Below are 18,492 nucleotides of genomic sequence, written 5' to 3'. Positions count from 1 at the left end.
ACATGGACCTTCAAATGTTTATTTGTGTTTCCAGGCGGGGAACTGCCCTGTAGATTCTTTCCTTGTTCTCCCTTTTTCCTTACATACCGGACAGCCTTCACACTCATATGTCCGCTACAGACACTATTCAGCCACACCATTTACAGGGTATTATAGTGAACCTGTAGGCACTCCCAGCTCCCATCAGATCCCACATAACCACATACCTATGATTCATATACTTCACTTAAATGCCCGAGGACTTAATGCACCTTGAAGCGTCTTGCACTCCTTTCCTTCCTCAAAGATACTAAATGCGACGTCTGCCTCATCCACGAACCTTACCTGCTCAAGGCAGACTGGAAGCACCTATGCCCCTGGTGGTTTGACTGCCAATATTTTCCCTCTCGTCCCAGGAAGAAGGTAGTGGTTGCAATCCTGCTTGCCACTCACTTCACAGGAAGGGTGGCACAATAGCACTCTGAGTTGCCTAGAAGACTCCTGTTACTACGCATGGATGTGAAGCATCACTGTTTTACATTAGCAAACTTCTATGCCCCCAATGACAATCAAGAATGTTTTCTTAAGGATGCCGTAGGCCACGTCATAACCACCCCTGACACAGACATCATCGTTGGAGGGGATTTTAACATAGTCATTCACTCAAAACTGTAGAGATTCATCCTCCGAACGGGGCAAACGCGTGCTTTTATGCTTGACTGTAAACATTGGCTTAAGGCTGTGGGGTTAACGGACGTTTGGTGGCAAACACATCCATCCATAAAAGATTGCACTTTCTTTTCGGCAGCACACCAAATCCCTCTGGCTTCCCTCCCCCCAGCCATTTCCTCCAACCTAGACAGAGATATTACAGATACAATACAGATTTCTATAAAGCATTTGGGCCACTGCTGGCATCCACGCTGGCAAATGTGGGCAATGCCTTCACACGACCGGTACCCCTAGAGACATGATGCAGCTTGCAACCATCACTGTAGTCCCCAATCCTGGGACAGACCCTAAACACTGCTCCTATCGTCCCTTTCCGTTCATGAATGTGGACGCTAAGATCTTTTCGGGTGTCTTGGCAAATAGGCTTGCTCCGTATATGCAAGGCCTCATATACCCTGATGAGACCGGGTTTATACTGAAGAGGCTGCAGAGATGATACAGAATGCAGTTGTCACCTTTTAGACAAGACACAGCGCTCTTGCACAACGGCTCTTCTCCTCTCCATTGATGTAGAGAAGGCCTTTGACCGGGTACACTGGCCATATCTTCGCTCAGTCTTGACGCGATTCGGTTTGGGTCCCCAATTCGACATTCTGTCCAGTGCGGTTATACCTCCCCTAACACAACAGTGAGTGTTAACAGGATTTTATCCCAGCCCTTTATCATCTCCAAAGGAACTCGTCAGGGCTGCCCCCTTTAATCCTCATTATTTGCTCTGTATAGGGAGCATTTCGTCAAATGGATACATGTTAACCCCAATATTCCTAGTATGACCATGGGGAGCGGAGAACACAAAGACATGCTCTATAACGACGAACTACTGATTTGATCAAACCCGTATGTCTACCTGCCTGCTATGATGGATGAACTGACAGCCTTTGGTGCAGCCTTGGGCTTTAAAACTAACCTCAGAAATCCTCCAACTTGAATCTTACCATCTTCAGAGCTGACCTAGGTCAACTCGAGAGTGGCTTCCCGTTCTCCTGGGTTTCACAAAGGATAGGTTACCTGGGTTTACAGATACACCCCACGACTGGGCGCACAGTGAAACATAATTACGCCGCAATCTTCGCGAATGCCTGCTCCGATCGGTCTAGGTGGAGGGGAAGCGGCCTCTCCTGGCTGAGCCATTTAGCGGGCGTCAAGATGACACTTTTACAGAAAATCCTCATTATTATACAAACTGCCACACCTGGCCCCCCCCCCCCACACTATCCCCCCCCCCCCCCCCGGGACATTTGACAAATTGCAGCGTCTCATATAGGAATTCATTTGGGACTGTAAAAAGGCACATGAGTCCAAGAAGCAGGCTCATCTGTCTCAAGAGGCCAGAGGACTGGGTGTCCCCAATCTAAGGGGCTATTATCAGGTAGCACAGTTGCGTTACATAGTAGAGTGGTACCGCCCCAACTCTGAAAAGGACTGGTGCTTTACTGATCAAACGGTGGCGGGCATTCATTTCTGGAAAGTCCCGTGGCTACCGAGATCGCACCAGCAAGTTGTAGTCTATATCTTATCGGTAATCCGGGCCACTGTGGATGTCTGGGACGGTGTGCAGACTCAGCAAGCACTATCCACCCCATCTAGCCACAAACACCGACCATAGGGAACCCTGATTCCTCCCCTCCCCCCCCCCAGTGCACTGCGGCTCTGCATTTCTTGTTAGGCAAGAGACCAACTGCAAGAGGGTAGGTGACCTCTTCGATGTGGATGACTTAATGGACTTTCCTCAAGTTCAGTTGGCTTATGGCCTTCCACCAGGTGCCCTCTGGCAATATACAGCCAGTTGCCTTTGGCTTTCACAGCCTCTGGTTCGCCCACATGCTAATAGAGCTCTTACATTGTTTGAAAAATACCTGCTCTTCTGATAAGCGAAGCCCCTTCGATATATACGCCTTCCTCCTTGCACTTCCACTAAAACATCTGCGCAGCACAGATGGGGAGTGGAATGCGAGCGCCAATTCACTGATAAAGAATGGCGTGACATTCTTCATCATGCCCGAGCTTTGGCCCATGGGACTTCCAATAAAGAAATGTTTCCTAAATTCACACATTACTGGAACTTTACGTCAGCCAGAGTTGCCCAATGGAAGAGAGGCAGTGACAGCACCCTGAGGCCAGACTGGTACCCTCATGCACATTCTATGGCAATGTCCCGAACTAGGCTCCTTCTGGACCGAGGTTTTGAAGGCTGTGGACGAAATGTACAATACTAACCTGCCACGGTTTGCCAGCTACATTTTATTAGGCCTCCCGAACCTCTTGACATACCCAGTAAAATCTGCAAGGGGGCGTGCTATTACATTGGCACTGGTAGTTGCGAAACAGCTCTTGCACTCCCACTGATGCAACCCAGATGCGCTCCGACTGGCTGCACAATATAGGAACTCTTGGGATTGGAGGAACTGACGGTGGTGGTGTCACCTACGCTGCCTCGGTTTAAAAAGGCGTGGAGACCATGCATCCGATACCTGTCGGATGAATTCAGGGAAGTGACCTGCCCACAATATCTGCGGGTTCTTCGCCTAACACATCTAGACTGTACACCTACCTGAACCAATGACTGGGACACTGCCATCAAAGCTCCCCAACTCCCCTTTACTGTCCTTCTCATGCAACTAGTTTCTGATCCTAATCCAGTTGATACAACGTTTCCCACCTCCCATACCCCCATCCAGACTGTTTCCACTTCTCCCTATTTTGTTTATTTATTATTGATTCTTCACTACTCCCACCGGCCAGTGGATGTAGGTGGGCTGATTGTTGCAAATAATAACAATAAAAAGATAACAAATTGTTTTATTGTTAGATGTAACACACAACACTGGGGGGAAAGCACTTGCATTAAATACACCGAAACCCTCATTCGCCCCGTCGCAGAAATGAAATTCACAAAGCATTAATACTTTCCTCAATTAACTCACAAGACAAAACTATTATTTCATTAATTTCCACTTTTGGCAGCTTTAATCTTACTCCCTTTTGGGGGGGCAACTTTGAGGCTTGATAACCACTCACCTAGTCATCACCAATTGCCAAAAGTCAAAGCGCAGAAACCTGTGGGCAGGAGCCAGCTCACCTCGGGCTACCACTGGTTCCAAGTTGCCCCCGTGACGTCTTTTGCCACAGTTGGCCCATGGCCCACCGGTTTCAGCGAAGTGCCTCCAACTTTGCCTGCAAGGACTCTGCACTTCGTATGCAGTCTTTGCTGATACAGGCCGGGGACTCCTCAACCAGAAGAAGCCGCTGCCATGTTGCTTCTTTGGGTGCTGCGGTGAACTCTCCTCGCATTGGGTCGCTGAGTGGTCAGCGAGCCCACTACACACCACTCAAAAAGGACCACATTTCTTAGGGGCTGCCACTGCTTCCCCTAAGAGCTTGACCATGTCTCAACCCTAAGGCTAGAGCCGCTTTAAAGCTATGGCTACAGGACTGCCATCTTGGAGCTTGTCTAGCTACACCGCCTCAGGAAAGCTTTGAAAGAGATGAATGTACCAGTTTTTCACTATTCCAGACCTACTGGTCAGAGGTCAATCTATCGAATTCAAAGAAAAGCAACATCATCTTGTCCCTAGCTGGTATCACAGTCCACAGGTTTATAACTGTAGCATACCAAAGCTTGAGCTACCATCTTCGAATTACTTTGCTCAGTTACCCCTCGAAGGTTTTCTGTACTAGAACTGTCTCACCAAAGGCTAACCACTGCCAAATGTATGGCAGTGATGGGCTGTGGAACAGCTCTAAATTTCTGTGTTATGTGACACAACACCCCCCCTCCGCCTGCAAGTAAAATAAACAAGTAAATGTGAACATGTGAATGTTTTGGTTCTTTGGAAGTGAAGAGTACTCAGTGCACATAGGATGACTCGAAGCCTGGCACCTGCTTCTGCTGGTGTTTAATAGAGCTTACTGGAAGCTATAAGATGACTGGCCAATATAAGCGCAGAAAAGCAACTCAAGGAATACACAGAGAAGCACCATTTGGGTCTATCAGAAAGTAGACATAAATGTTGCCATCAAGAACCTTGAAGAGTACGTGTTTGGGGTCCCAGGCAAAGATAGAATGTGCTGGAAAGGAATATGCTACTTACCAGTATGCATCTGTTCTTGGCATGTAGAGCTGCAGATCTACACACTTTTGCATAGATCACCATCTGGTGTTGGGCCCCGATGTTTGCAGTTTGTTTTTCCTCTTGGAAAGTCTTTGTAAGTCACAAGGTCGGTGACTCCTCCTTTGGATCGTATTGCGCATGGGCTTCGGCTCCATCCTCAGATTGTTTTTCGCCAGCAGGGAAAGATGGAGCGTAGTAATAACAGTGAAGAAACCCAAGTGTGTGTATCTAAATAAGATAAACTGGAACAGATACAGGTAGGAGGCGGGTGGGCGTGTGTAGATCTGCAGCTCTACATGCCAAGAACAGATGCATACTGGTAAGTAGCATATTCCGTTCGAGGCATATGAGCTGCAGATTACACACTTTTGCATAGATTATATAGCAGTTCCCAACCTTAGCGGGGACCACCCGTATCTGTTGCAGAAGTTTGAAATAATGTTTTGAGTACAGCCTGGCCCACACTAGCTTGTTGCTTAGTTCGTACATCTACACAATAGTGTTTAGTGAACGTGTGCGGTGTTGACCATGTAGCTGCTTTGCAGATATCATCTAATGGGATGTTCCCTAAGAATGCCATGGAACCCCTATCTTCCGTGTAGAATGGGCTTTGGGGGGGGAACGGATAGCGTTCGTTTTGCTTTGTGGTAGCAAATTTGAATGCATTTTACAATCCACCTAGCTATCCCTGATTTTGAGATGGGGTTGCCCTTGTGTGGTGGAGAGAAAGAGACAAACAGTTGTTTGGTCTTACGGAAAGGTTGTGTTCTCTCGGTGTAGTAGAGTAAGGCTCGTTTGACATCTAGTGTGTAAAGAGCCCTTTCTGCAACGGTCTGTGGTTGCGAGAAAAAAACTGGTAGTTCTACAGATTGGTTTAGGTGAAAAGGGGAAATGACTTTAGGGAGGAATTATGGGTTGGTGCGGAGAACAACCTTGTTATGATCCATTTGGAGAAAATGTTCTTGAATGGTAAGTGCCCTTCTAAGGGAAGTGATTGCTACAAGAAAAGCGTTTTTCCATGTTAGGAATTGTAGTTCACATTTGTGCAGAGGTTCGAAGGGAGGCTCCATTAGCCTTGTGAGAACGATAGTTAAGTTCCACACAGGTGAGGGTGGTACTCTGGGGGGAGTTATCCTTTTAAGGCCTTCCATGAAGGCTTTAATGGCAGGTACTCTAAAGAGGGATAGATGTTGCCTGTTTTGTAGGTAAGCTGCAATAGCTGCGAGATGTAGTCGAATGGACGTATAGGCTAGGTTGCACCTTTGTAGGTGCGGTAAGTAGCCTATGATGTGTTGAATGGACACGTCCAAGGGATTGATGGTGTTGTTATGGCAATAGACAACAAAGCGTTTCCACTTGGCGGCGTAGCACGCTCTAGTGGTAGGTCGTCTAGCTTCTCTGATGATGTTCATACAGTCAGGGGGAAGATTTAGGTACCCGAATTCTAGGATTTCAGGAGCCAGATCGCAAGGTTGAGTTGCGCTGGGTCCGGGTGTCTGATCTCTCCATGGTTCTGGGTTAAGAGGCATAGTTTTTGGTGCGGTACTACAGAGAGTTCCAGCAGTGTGGTGTACCACGGTTGTCTGGCCCACGTTGGAGCTACTAGGATTAGTGTGAGGGAGTGTTGCTGTAGTTTGCGCACCACTAGTGGAATGAGTGGGAGAGGCGGAAAAGCGTACGCAAATCTGCCTGACCAGTTCATCCATATCGCATTTCCTTTGGACAATGGGTGTGGGTATCTGGCGGCGAAGCTTGAGCATTTTGTGTTTTCGTGGGTGGCGAAGAGGTCTATCTGTGGATGCCCCCACATTTGAAAGAACGGGTGAAGAACTTGCGGGTGAAGCTCCCACTCGTGGATCTGTTGTGTCTGTCTGCTGAGCAGATCCGCCACAGTGTTTTGGACTCCTGGGACATGCTTAGCTAGGAGAAAGATTTTGTGGGGTATGGCCCATCTCCATATGCTCTGTGCTAGTTGAGAGAGCTGTGGAGAGTGTGTGCCGCCTTGTTTTTGGATATAATACATGGCTGTCATGTTGTCTGTGCGGATCAGGACTGCCTTGCCTGAAATCTGTGTTTGAAAAGATTTTAGGGCTAAGAAGATTGCTAGTAACTCCAGATGGTTGATATGGGGTAACTTCTGTTGAGGTGTCCATGTGCCCTGCATGGTGAGATGTAATAGATGAGCTCCCCAGCCGGAGAGCGATGCGTCTGTTAGTACTATCTGAGGAACCGGGTCCAGGAACGGTCGCCCTTTGGAAAGATTTGTGGTGTTACACCACTGCAGAGAGCGATGGGTGAGACCGTCTACCAACACCAGATCTGTCAGATGACCCTGGGCCTGGTTCCACTGGTGTGCCAAGCACTCTTGGAGAGGACGCATCTGGAGTCTTGAGGTGAGGTGCTATGAAAATGCAAGAGGCCATCATCCCTATTAATTGCATGAACACTCGAGCTGGAAGGGAGTGTTGTGCTATGAATTTTGCACCGGAGTGATGTCCTCCACATCTGAGTCGTCGGCTTCGGAAGCGCTGACGAGGTCCTCTTCGGTACGATGCTGTTCTGGAGCGTCGACGCCTTCTCTGAAGATGTCGTCCGGAATGGACGTCGAGGAGTGTGCCATGTTTCTTCTGGCTCTTCGGTCCCAAATAGTCTTTTTGGATCGGAAAGACTTGCACGCCGGACAGTCTCGAGCCTCGTGTTCCGGGGAGAGGCAGAGATTGCATACCTCGTGAAGATCGGTGTGGGGAAATTTGGACCCACATCGAGGGCACTTTTTAAATGGAGTCCTTTCCATGAGCCAGGACCGGAGCTTGGGTAGGCCCGAAGGCCGCCGTCGACGACTGGAAACGAAGGTCTGTGCCGATGAGAAGGCGCGTCGAGTGGGGAGATCGCGATCGAAACAATACCGCGATTTGGGGTGAGGATTGCGCGCCGATCGTCGAACTGGAAGCTGTTCGGAACCGGAGCGCGAAGATTACATCCGAGCCCAATGGCGGAAAAAAACAATCTGAGGATGGAGCCAAAGCCCATGCGCAATACGATCCAAAGGAGGAGTCACCGACCTCGTGACTTCCAAAGACTTTCCAAGAGGAAAAACAAACTGCAAACATCCGGGCCCAACACCAGATGGCGATCTATGCAAAAGTGTGTAATCTGCAGCTCATATGCCTCGAACATAGTATTCTTTAGGAGAGGTGGCTATCGGGGAGATGGAAGGTCTTGGGAATTATGATTTGGTAAAGTAGAGTTTAGCCGCGTCTGCATCATCAAGGCAGCTCCTGAAAATATTCTTCTGGCCAACACACGTGCTAAGTCCTGAGACATCTGGAGATGGTTAAGCAGTGACAGTATCAAGAACTACAATCAAATCTAAGCATTCAATAAAAATCATACAGTACTGCCCTGGAATCTGCTTATAACACGGGATCAGGCAATCACAGAATAAACGAGAAGGTAGCGTGTAGTAGTGAAGCATCCAGGGGCTTGAATAGTGCAAGTGCATGTGGTTGGGGGGTAGGGAGCTTGTGCAGATGGAAGTGATGCATCTCGATGCACTCTGGTGAACCATATGATGAAACAAGAGCCAAGGACTTCAGAATAATGGTGCTTTGTTTGACAGTGAGGAGCAAAAAGTACTTAACAATTCCTTGCGTCTAAGGCCAGACTCTCATGAAATGCATCCACTCTCACAGGTAACTGTCCCACTTGCCCTGATCACAGATCGCTCAAGTACATCTATAGTGCCAGTGTTGCAGCACCGACAGAGCTCAGCGCACATCGGGCAATGGGACCCTCCCTCAATCTGAATCAACGTGACAGGGGGCTTCACGGCAAAGACAATAAATACTGCAAGGATAGGTCACAGCTGTGTTTGGTCTGAAGGCTCACAGCAGCTCGTTCTTAGTTAGACTATGTCAGTCACAGTTGGGGAGTTTAGATGCATTCACTGTTTGTTTGGGGATTCGGACCTGGCCTATCCTACTTTGGGGGGAGGTGGGGGAAAGTTGAGTCAGTGGTCCAGACTGGTCCATTATTATCCAAATGGGTATAGGGGTCGAGACAAGGCTGTTCAGATTGGTCAGGTGTGTTGGTATCTAGGGTTCTATTATGCTTGCACTTGTTATAGGTTCAAAGCTGTTGACTGGGGCAATGAGGCTAGTACCAGTTTGAGGAAGAGGAATATATGTGTGCATGCGCTTGGTTCAGAATGTCCGTCTACATTGATACTGTACCTCTCACGATCTTGTGCACAGTTGTTGTTTATTGTGGCATTGTTCTGGGCTTCATAGACTCCGCTCTGTCGTCTGGAGTTATCGTTTCGCGTGGGAAGTCGACCTTCAACCTCTGCCAGCCATCCCTAAAGAGGAGCATCTGGGTCACTGCATGCATCACTCAAGTATGGTCAGTGTTGTACTTTTCTAGACACTAGACGCATCTCTCAATTGTTCACCAGAATTTAATTATTTTTTCCTTCCATGTGAAGTTTTTTTTTTCTCGGTGTCAAACTTGTAAGTTGTTGAAATCAAAAGACAACCATTGTAAAGAAACACGTTACTTACCTTCGGTAACGCACTCTGCGGTGGATACTCTAACCACAGATTCCTCACATTGTAAATATTTCTTAGATGTAAGATTGGATCAAGAAAACTCAAAGACAGTACTCTTGTGGATCGTTAGCTGGGGTTGTGAGGCTGCACATCATCATTGCTCTGCTAAGAGTCAAATAAAGGCACCCTCCATGTTCGCACGTCAGTTTCTTTCGCAGGCTTGTCCGCACCTTCAGACACAGAGCCCATCAGCAAATCGCTATGACCAGTGAGTAGAACTCTACATTGGAACCTTTTTAGATGGGAAGAGAGTCCATTCCACAGAACGGGGGAGTGAGAGGGGATGAGGAATATGAAGTTAGATGAGCATCCACTAGAGAGTGTTATTGAGGGTTGGCTACCTTGTTCTTCTGATAGATTCCTCTAACAACGGATTCCTCACCTAGTGGATAGAACAAAGGACCTGATTGTCAAGTCAATCGTGCTTCGTGAATGTGTACACTGATGGCCACATAGCAGCTTGTCAGTTTTCTAGGACAGGCACTCTACATATCAGCTCAGTAGTAGTAGCCTGAGCTTGAGTGGAATGAGTTGTTAATCTTTGAAGAAGCTGCTTCTTACCAAACACTTATCAGATTTTAATACACAGGACTGTCCACCTACAGATGGGTCTTTTTTGCCTTGCCTTTCTTTGCTCCAGAGACGCTCACAGAGTTGATTGTTCACCAAAGGTTCCCAGGTACAATCAATATAAAACCTGAGGGCTCTCTTGAGATCCAAACTATGAAGTCTCTCCTCCTCTTTTGGGGGGTGAGGTGGGCAAATAAAATCTAACGGGTGATGGTATGCCTGACATGGAACAGTGTTACAACTTTCAGCAGAAATACACCTTGAGTTCTCAGCAACAGTTTGTCTGGAAAAAATGTGGTGGAAGGTGGCTAAATTGACGTGCTGATATCGCGTTCAGACAGACCATTTTCAGGATCAAGAGGTGTAGTGGTCAACTGTGCAGTGGCTCAAAATGGGCACATATTAGTAATATAAAAACCAGATTTAAGTCCCACTATGACATTAGAAAGGGCTTAGGTGGGAACATATGTTTAAAAAACCTCATCACAACAAGTGAGTTGAAAAAAGAAGGCTGATAAAATACCGTAAAAATGCTGAAAGAGCTGACAAATATCCTGTAAAAGTGCCCAGTGGAAGGCCTTGCTGGGCCAAATATAAAACAAATGACAAAACGATAAACAGTTTGACCTGTAATGGGTCCATCTGACACTTGCCATACAAAGCCATAAACTTGTCCCAAGTGGTCAGCATACACCAACTTCATGGAGGGGCACCTAGAAGCCAGGATGATATCAATGACCTCGGAAGGGAGATTAAATGCAATCAACGGACGCTGTTCAATCTTCACGAATGGAGGTACAGGATGCAGACCTGACTGCAAGACCCTGCCCTGCTGCTGCAACAGAAGATTCTTTCGAAGCTGCAGCTTGATCAGAGGACAGATGGTCATGCCAGGTACCACATTCTCCTAGATCAATCCAGAGACGCTTGGACTCAGTCAGTCCTGATCTTTTTGAGAACTCGAGTCAGGAGAGGCAGAGATGGAAAGGAATACAGGAGTCCTAAGCAAAACTGAATGTTACCCGAGAAAAAGCCTTCTTGGGAACTCAAGCGGGCAACAGTGTTGGTATTACTCCGTCTCAGCTTTGCCTTAAATATCTAGTCAGGGTTCTCCCCATTGCTGGAAGATGCCCTGCAACACCTCCAGATGTAGTTGCCATTCATGATCTGTTAAGAGGAGGCGGCTGAGTTTGTCCGCCCTGGCATTTAGAGATCACATTAGTTGGTGCACAACCTCAGAAATGCCAGATAATGCACTGTATCTAGGATGCCTCAGATAAACAGGAGCATCTACGAAGGAGTCAGGTGTGACTTTGGTGTGTTAATAGTGAACCTTAAGCAGTTAGAAAGTTTGTAATGATCTGGAGGAGGTCTACGACTGCCTGGGTGAAGGAGAGCCCATCATCAACAGCCAGACCAGTGGTTAAACACCCAATCTCTAAAGGTGTGCTGCAACCTCCGTCATCACTTTGGTGAACACCTGAGGGGCACCAATGAGGTCAAAAGTGAGCACCGCAAACGGAAACTTCTCCTGGCCCACTGTGAACCGCAAAAAACACCTGAGGGTCGGAAGGATGGAAATGAGCATCCTGCAGGTCCAACGCTACCATCCAGTCTCCAGGATGCAGGGAATACAGAATCTGAGCCAATGTGAACATCTTGAAATTGTCCTTTCGCATAAAGGTGTGTAGAGGGCAAAGGTCCAAGATCGGAACAAGGTAATAGCACTAGTAACACTCAATTCCTGCCTCAGAGTCCAGAACAGTCTCTACGGCCATGTGGTCTTCCTTCAGTCGCTCTGATAAAGGTGGGAGGTGCAGCCAGATAGAAAGAAGTGGGAGGGTGTAGCCCCAATGCACAATTTGGAGCACCCATTTGTTGGAAAAACCACTGTGACATTGCTGGAGGAAGTGATGAATCCTGCCTCCTAAAGAGTGACTGTGTGCCGAGAAGGTCACATTAAATTTGCTTCGAAGATGTGGGTTCTGGAGGGGCAGTGGACTGAGCTGCACATTGACCCTTATGGGCCGGGCACTCTCTTTGGGAGCTGCGGCCTCACCCTGAAAGAGGTGAGTAGTATGCTGTGCCAGAAGCGGTGTCTGACATGGTATTGGAAGCCCCTGGCCTATCCCCGAAATGGAAGAAATTATCTGGGAAACTGTCTAGCAGATATGGAAAGACCCAAAGAGTGGGCTGTGGTATCACTCTTTAAATCGTTCTAGGGCGGAATCTGCTTTATAACAAAAGAGGCGATCACCATCAAATGTAATATTCATTGAGGATGCCTGAACACCCCCGGAGATGCCTGTAGACCTCATCCAAGCATGCAGCTGAATCACCACACTCATGACAACAGACTGACCTTAGTAATAGGTTGTGTCGAAGCCGCAGCGGATAACACATTTAGTCACATCAAGTCCATCCGGAATTGTTTGAATGAAAGACACCCGCAGGTGTTCTGGGATCGCCAGTAAGATCTGACCTACCATGTCCCTTAGAGCAAGGGTGTAGCGGGCGAAAAGGCAGCTGGCATTCACTGAGCGCAGGACAACGCTGGTACAAGAAAACATGCAGTTGCCAAATGTTTCCAACCATTTCGCGGTGTGGTGGGGTTGAAAGGAAGGTGTTGGGATTAACCCTATTGGTGGACACCTGAACCAGCAAGCTCTCTGGCGTAGGATACTGCATATAACAATCTCAGGGTCTCGCGGAGCTGGTCTGTTGAGGAGAATAACAGATCTCCCCTTGAGGCAACAGAAAATATTCTCCTTACAATCTCAACAACCTCAATGGACCAATCATCTTTCAATTAAACTAGTCCCACAACAATGTAAACAAGCATTGGCATAGCCAATAGGTCTCGCCTTTGGGACCTTAGAAGTGTTTAGCCATGCAACAGTTGCGTAATTAAATACTTATAAGGTCCCAAAAGCGAGACCTATTGGCTATGCCTAGCAGCGAAAGAGAAAGTGATCGCGATCAAACATCAAAGCGGCGAAAGTTAAAGTAATCGCGGTAAAGCGCGCGCCCGCGCACATGCACTGTAGCTCTAGGCTGGCCTGGTAGCACTTTTTGGAGCCCTCTCAATAAGTCTCGCCAGACCAGCGCATGCGCTGGGTCAGGCGAGACCTAAAAGGATTACAGATTTGTAATATTATCTTTACAGACACAGAGTACAAATTCATATGCTTTCAATATCCGTGTATAACAATCTAAAATTAAAAACATCATCATACAAATTAAAAACATTACAATACTGTGATACCCTACAAATTCGGTGCAGTGATTAAATCCCAACACACACATATAAGCATTTAAAACAATACACAGAAGCCCAGGGAGAAACACATAAGACAATAAACACCAGTCTATTCTAACAATACCAATCAGTTTAGCACATTATCGCTGATATAGGATATACTGTGAAGATCGCCATCTATTACATCAGGGTATTTCTACAGATTTTGTAAATCAATGCGTTGCCGAGTTTCGATGGACCCTCGTAGATAGAACCACCTTCTTCAGGACGTAACATGATCTCCCACACAAAATATAATAAAAACGTATAAAATCTATATATTTCTTCCTTAATCACTTTGTGGGGCTTGTAACCAACATTAGACCGCCCTCCAGTGCTGTGCACCATTACTTCTTATTCCTGCCAGAGATCAATCAGTGGTTCATGAGATTCTCTTGGTCACAATGTCTTAATGCCTGAGGTAACTCTCCATTTAGCTCCATGCAGTTACCATCAAAAGTTCAGAGGAATGTAATCCTTCTAACTGCAGCCCTTGCCTGTAAGTGCGTGAAGCGAATATCCGTTTCAAAGGGCAGCTTGTTTGCTTAGAATCCAAGCTGCGTGGCCGCCAATGTTTGTCTTTAACCGGAAAACATGATATAGCCAGTTCCTTCTGTCATACATATGATGTGTCCAACTCCCTTCTGTCATACATATGGTATATCCAGCTCCTTCTGTCATACATATGATGTGTCCAACCCCCTTCTGTCATACATATGGTATATCCAGCCCCTTCTGTCATACATATGGTATATCCATCTGGCACCTTCTGTCATACTTAAGCTACATGCAGCTATTGAACAGTCTTTTAGAGCAGATGTTACAGCACTCTAAGGGCCTGAAGTCTTACACTGAACAGCCAGAGAAAGGTCTAGCAATCCCAATCTTAACCCAAATCCCTGAAAGCCTGCTTACGCTAACACAGTCTTCTAATGGCCCGCGAGGAGCAGGATCATTGGAGGACTGGTTTTAAGATTGAAGGGGTAAGGTACAAGCAGACATGAATTACTAGTGTGTGTTGAATTAAATGAGATGGTTATAAAGCTCTCCAGCGTTCATCTGCTTTTCAACCAACATCAGGCTGAGACACCGCCACTAAAATAATGAATATGAAGGTATTATTACCTAATTTTCCAAAGTGCTACATGTGAGCTTATTCCTAAAGTCATTGGGAACTGTTTTCCTGCACTTACTATTGCCCTGCTGCCTCTGTAACTCCACCACTAACCTACATATTGGTTAGATTCTTTACACATGCATGTACACCGAAGGTAGTGTGGGTTGCACGTGAACCTATAAAGAATACCAATGCTAGGGAACTATACATAAAAGTATGTAACTTCACTTTCAAACTGCAGTGCCAATTACGGGGTCAAATGTTTTTTGGAATGGAGTAGCAAACCGTAAATACTTGGGAGGTGGACAGAGTTCTTGTTTTCACTCTAGTACACTTTTAGAATCACCTTTCCCATTTGAGTGTTTGCCTTTCAGGGATTAAAACACAGGTTCTATCACCGGCTTCTGGCAGACAAATCCACTGGTAAAAGGTGGATGTTTTGGAATGCAGATTGAGGTGACCTAATCTTCAAGGCATAGGGCCCTATGTAGAAAGCAAAATTGCGATCGCAAACGCCGAAATTCGCCGAATTTCGGCGTTTGCGATCGCAATTTTGCTAAGTGGTATGTAGGAAGGCAAATCTGTGTGCAAAATAAGGAATCGCTAAATTTGCGATTCCTTATTTTGCAATTGCATTTAAGGAATCGCAAGTGTTGCGATTCCTTAAATGCAATGTACGAAGCACCAAAAAAGTGCAATTTGGCCTTAAGGAATCGCAAATTACCACCAACTACAGGTTGGTGGTAATTTGCGATTTCTTTCAAAAATGCATATTTTTGCATTTTTCAAAGTGGCATGTGGTGCACACACATGTCCTTAGGGCATGTATGTGTGCCACATGTGCACCCATGCTCATTTCAGGGGTGCAACAGGGTGTCCTTTTGACACCCTGGCACACTTGAAATTGCATTCTCAATTTGCGATTCTCTAATTGAGAATCGCAAATTGAGAATGTCTTCCCATTCATTCCTATGGGCCTCTAGGCCCATAGGAATGAATGGGGAGGTATTCCTTAATTGCGAATTGCAATTTGCAATTCGCAATTAAGGAATGTGTAGGATTCGCAGAATTATTTGCTAATCCTACCTACATTCCGTTTTGCAATTCTCTAATTGCGATTCCCTAAAAATTGCAATTAGAGAATCGCAAAACACGTTCTACCTACATATGGCCCATAGTCTTTTATGCAATATTTAGCACCCACTTATGTTTGTGATCTAACGTCATACTATCGGTTGGTATGTTATGTTTCCCACTACTTAAAGTGGTTGATAGAGTTAGGAGAAAAGAAGAGCCATTAGATTGCACTAGAAGGGTGCTGCCCTGATGCAGATGACCGGGATGACCTACTTTGCCTCTGGACAGCTGTTTGTACTGAAATGGTATTTTCAGATAATGAAACATTTACATGTCCTTCCAATGGCTCGTTGCAGCTTCTCTGGCTCTCTTCCCTATTCTCCATCACTAAATCTTTCAAAATGTCTGCTTCAGCCTTTATTGGATACATCTCATTACATTTCTTCCCAAACAATAGTTGCAAATTGAGGTGCTCAGCGCTTTTATGATCCCACACAAAAGGTTTCAAACAGATTTGGTGAGTACTGCTGAACTGTATAAGCAAATGGGAATTCATTCACAGAAATCCTAAGTCCTAACATTGGCTGTGTCCTTCGTCTACTTGGTAATATTAGGAAGCAGACAGTCAACATTCTCATGTCCATCATCAGGACAAATAGCGGATAGCAACTGCACATGGAATTGAGTTCTAAATGAGGGCCAGACCGGTGAAGGTCAGGCAGTATCGGTTGCTGCTTAGGGAGTTATGCAGTCTTGGTCTAAAAATTCAGATAAATGCAGAGCTTCAGATGAGAACTGAAGCAAAATGTGATATACCCTAGAAGGACATTGTGACTTGGAAAGTGGAGGCATATCTATAGAATGCAACAATAGCAAAAATATTTATGAAGGAGAAAATCAGTGTCCTTTCCAAAGAACATATGTGGGGTAAGTGTAGACTTGTTATCTATATAGGCAAATCGCCCAAAAAAGAGAATCAGGTGGTGAGGCATGCAGAACTATCCATCCCCAGATACATGCAATTCTGCATGACCAGAAGTAACTTGCGGAGGTTGTGTGGGGTGATAGTTTATATGTTACTTCATTAGTCTAACCGCTGAGGTACAAAAGCTTGCAGAAGTTGGACAGACGACCTATGTTAGCAACTTCACAGTTGTGACAAACAACTGGTTATCTGGCTTTTTTGTGATGAGACTGTAGTATATAAGGTGGAGCATTCCTTCCCAAAGAGTCTGAATATGACCAAACAAGACTACATACACACACTATTGCTTGTTCAGGCCATGCTAAGTGACATCTCAGCGAAATCTCAGAGTCCTTGCCAGAGGTAGGCTGCTAAAATAGCAAAGTCTGGCAGGCTTCCTTTTGGCAGCTGTCCGCTCAGTTCAGGTGAGTTTAATATCAGATAATAGAAAAACAGTATGAAACTGGATTCTTCACATTCTCAAAACTGAGAACAATTGTGAAGGGAACAGATATATAGGGACATGAAGAGCAGACAAGGCTACTGATCGCCAAAGACTAAGGCCCCTTAGAGAGCACCAAAGGCTAAGGCATTATCACTAGATGACGAAGAGTTGTGAAACTGAGGCCATTATGTTCACTGATGTGGAATATATGATTAATGTTGTCTGTGTCAATCAATAGCATTTCTCCTCCCAGCATATGAAGTCAAACTAAGGGTTAAGAATATAGCATTCTAGCTAGATGCGTACTAATAGGACACACATCATAAGTCACAAGAGACTTTCAAGACAAGCTCTCTCAGATAAAGAGATTGTGATCTCTTTGAAAGTGAGCCCTGCCGAAAGAGCCTTCAAACAAGAGCAGGTGACTTTCAGCATGCTTGTAGCATTTTTCTGGGTCCCCAATTGTTAGACAGAGGAATCTGCGGAACGTTTATGCGAATTCTGATAAGCAGGACAACAGATGGACAGGAGGTGAGGAGTCTGAGGTCCCTGAAACAACCTTGCTGCAATGACATTTACATTATGAAATTGTTGTTTTGTATCTTTCAATGCAAAGACATGTCCTTGAAGAAGAACTGCTACACCTGCCCCAGTATTCAGTTTAAGACAAATTAATTCCAATGAATTGGTGGTGATGGAGCTCTTATTACCCAGCTGTCAAGGTCCGTTCTTTTGTCATGTGACCACACAGGGCAGCCACAATCCTGAAGAAGAGTTACTTACCTGTAACTGCAGATCTCCAGCCTTGGTATCTCTTACAGATGTACATGCTTGGATCATGCCCTGTTGATTACAGGGAATGATTCAAGCATATGAATTGAAGATCGACATAATGTTGAAGAACTTTGTATGATTGAAATGCATGAGGAGAACTCAGTGTGAGTAATGGATTCTCCACTACTCCAAAATTCCAGATATTTTAAGGGGGCGCCAGATAGCACTGTTGAAGCAGATGTCCTCAATATATTCAGAAAACTACTAATCCCCCTGGGGGGGGGGGGGTAACTGGAGTTCGGGTAGAGGAGATGTTTACGATATACCAATCCAATAAAAAGTAGTACAGTTGAACAAGCTCCTGGCCTTCACAAACACTCTTTCTGGTGGATACTTTATCTAACCACAGAATTCCTCAACTTTAGACTAAACCCTGGCGCCAGAGTGAATTTGAGATTTTTTACAGCAAGACTCTGTGGTGATTTATTAACAACCCAAAAGTGACAAAGCATAGCGGTATAAAAGCACCACTGCTGTGCACGGATGTCAGCTTCTTAATCCTCCTCCTTCTGTGCTCTCAGACACGGAACACTTCAAACAAACTGCAGGTGAAATTGTGCCTAAATCTAACTTGGCACCTTTTTTAACTGCAAAAACAACAGTTGATGGACAGAATGCAGAACAATGTCATACATTCACCCCAGTACAGAGATCTGGGCCTAAATCCATCGTTTGTTTGCTCACCATGCCATTCCAGTTTGAACCCAGCCATATGCAAATCAGTCTTGACCCTGTGCCTCATGGGAACAGTCCAGCC

The 18,492-nt window shown here is 45.8% G+C and overlaps 1 protein-coding gene across 16 annotated transcripts in view; it reads right to left on the bottom strand.

Moving 5' to 3' along the window:
* Positions 1 to 18,492, bottom strand: part of FNBP1 (formin binding protein 1) — a 975,957-nt gene that overhangs the window by 116,236 nt on the left and 841,229 nt on the right. For all 16 annotated transcript variants that reach the window (XM_085613976.1, XM_085613977.1, XM_085613978.1 and 13 more), the window contains one exon: positions 9,056 to 9,180. In XM_085613976.1, coding sequence (XP_085470102.1) covers positions 9,056 to 9,180 — 125 coding nt within the window. The remainder of the gene's footprint in view (positions 1 to 9,055; positions 9,181 to 18,492) is intronic.

The sequence above is a fragment of the Triturus cristatus genome, chromosome 1_2, assembly GCF_964204655.1.
Source record: "Triturus cristatus chromosome 1_2, aTriCri1.1, whole genome shotgun sequence".
Classification (NCBI taxonomy): domain Eukaryota; kingdom Metazoa; phylum Chordata; class Amphibia; order Caudata; family Salamandridae; genus Triturus; species Triturus cristatus.
The sequence above is the reverse complement of the archived record's forward strand: the minus strand, read 5'-3'. Positions and strand labels throughout refer to the sequence as shown.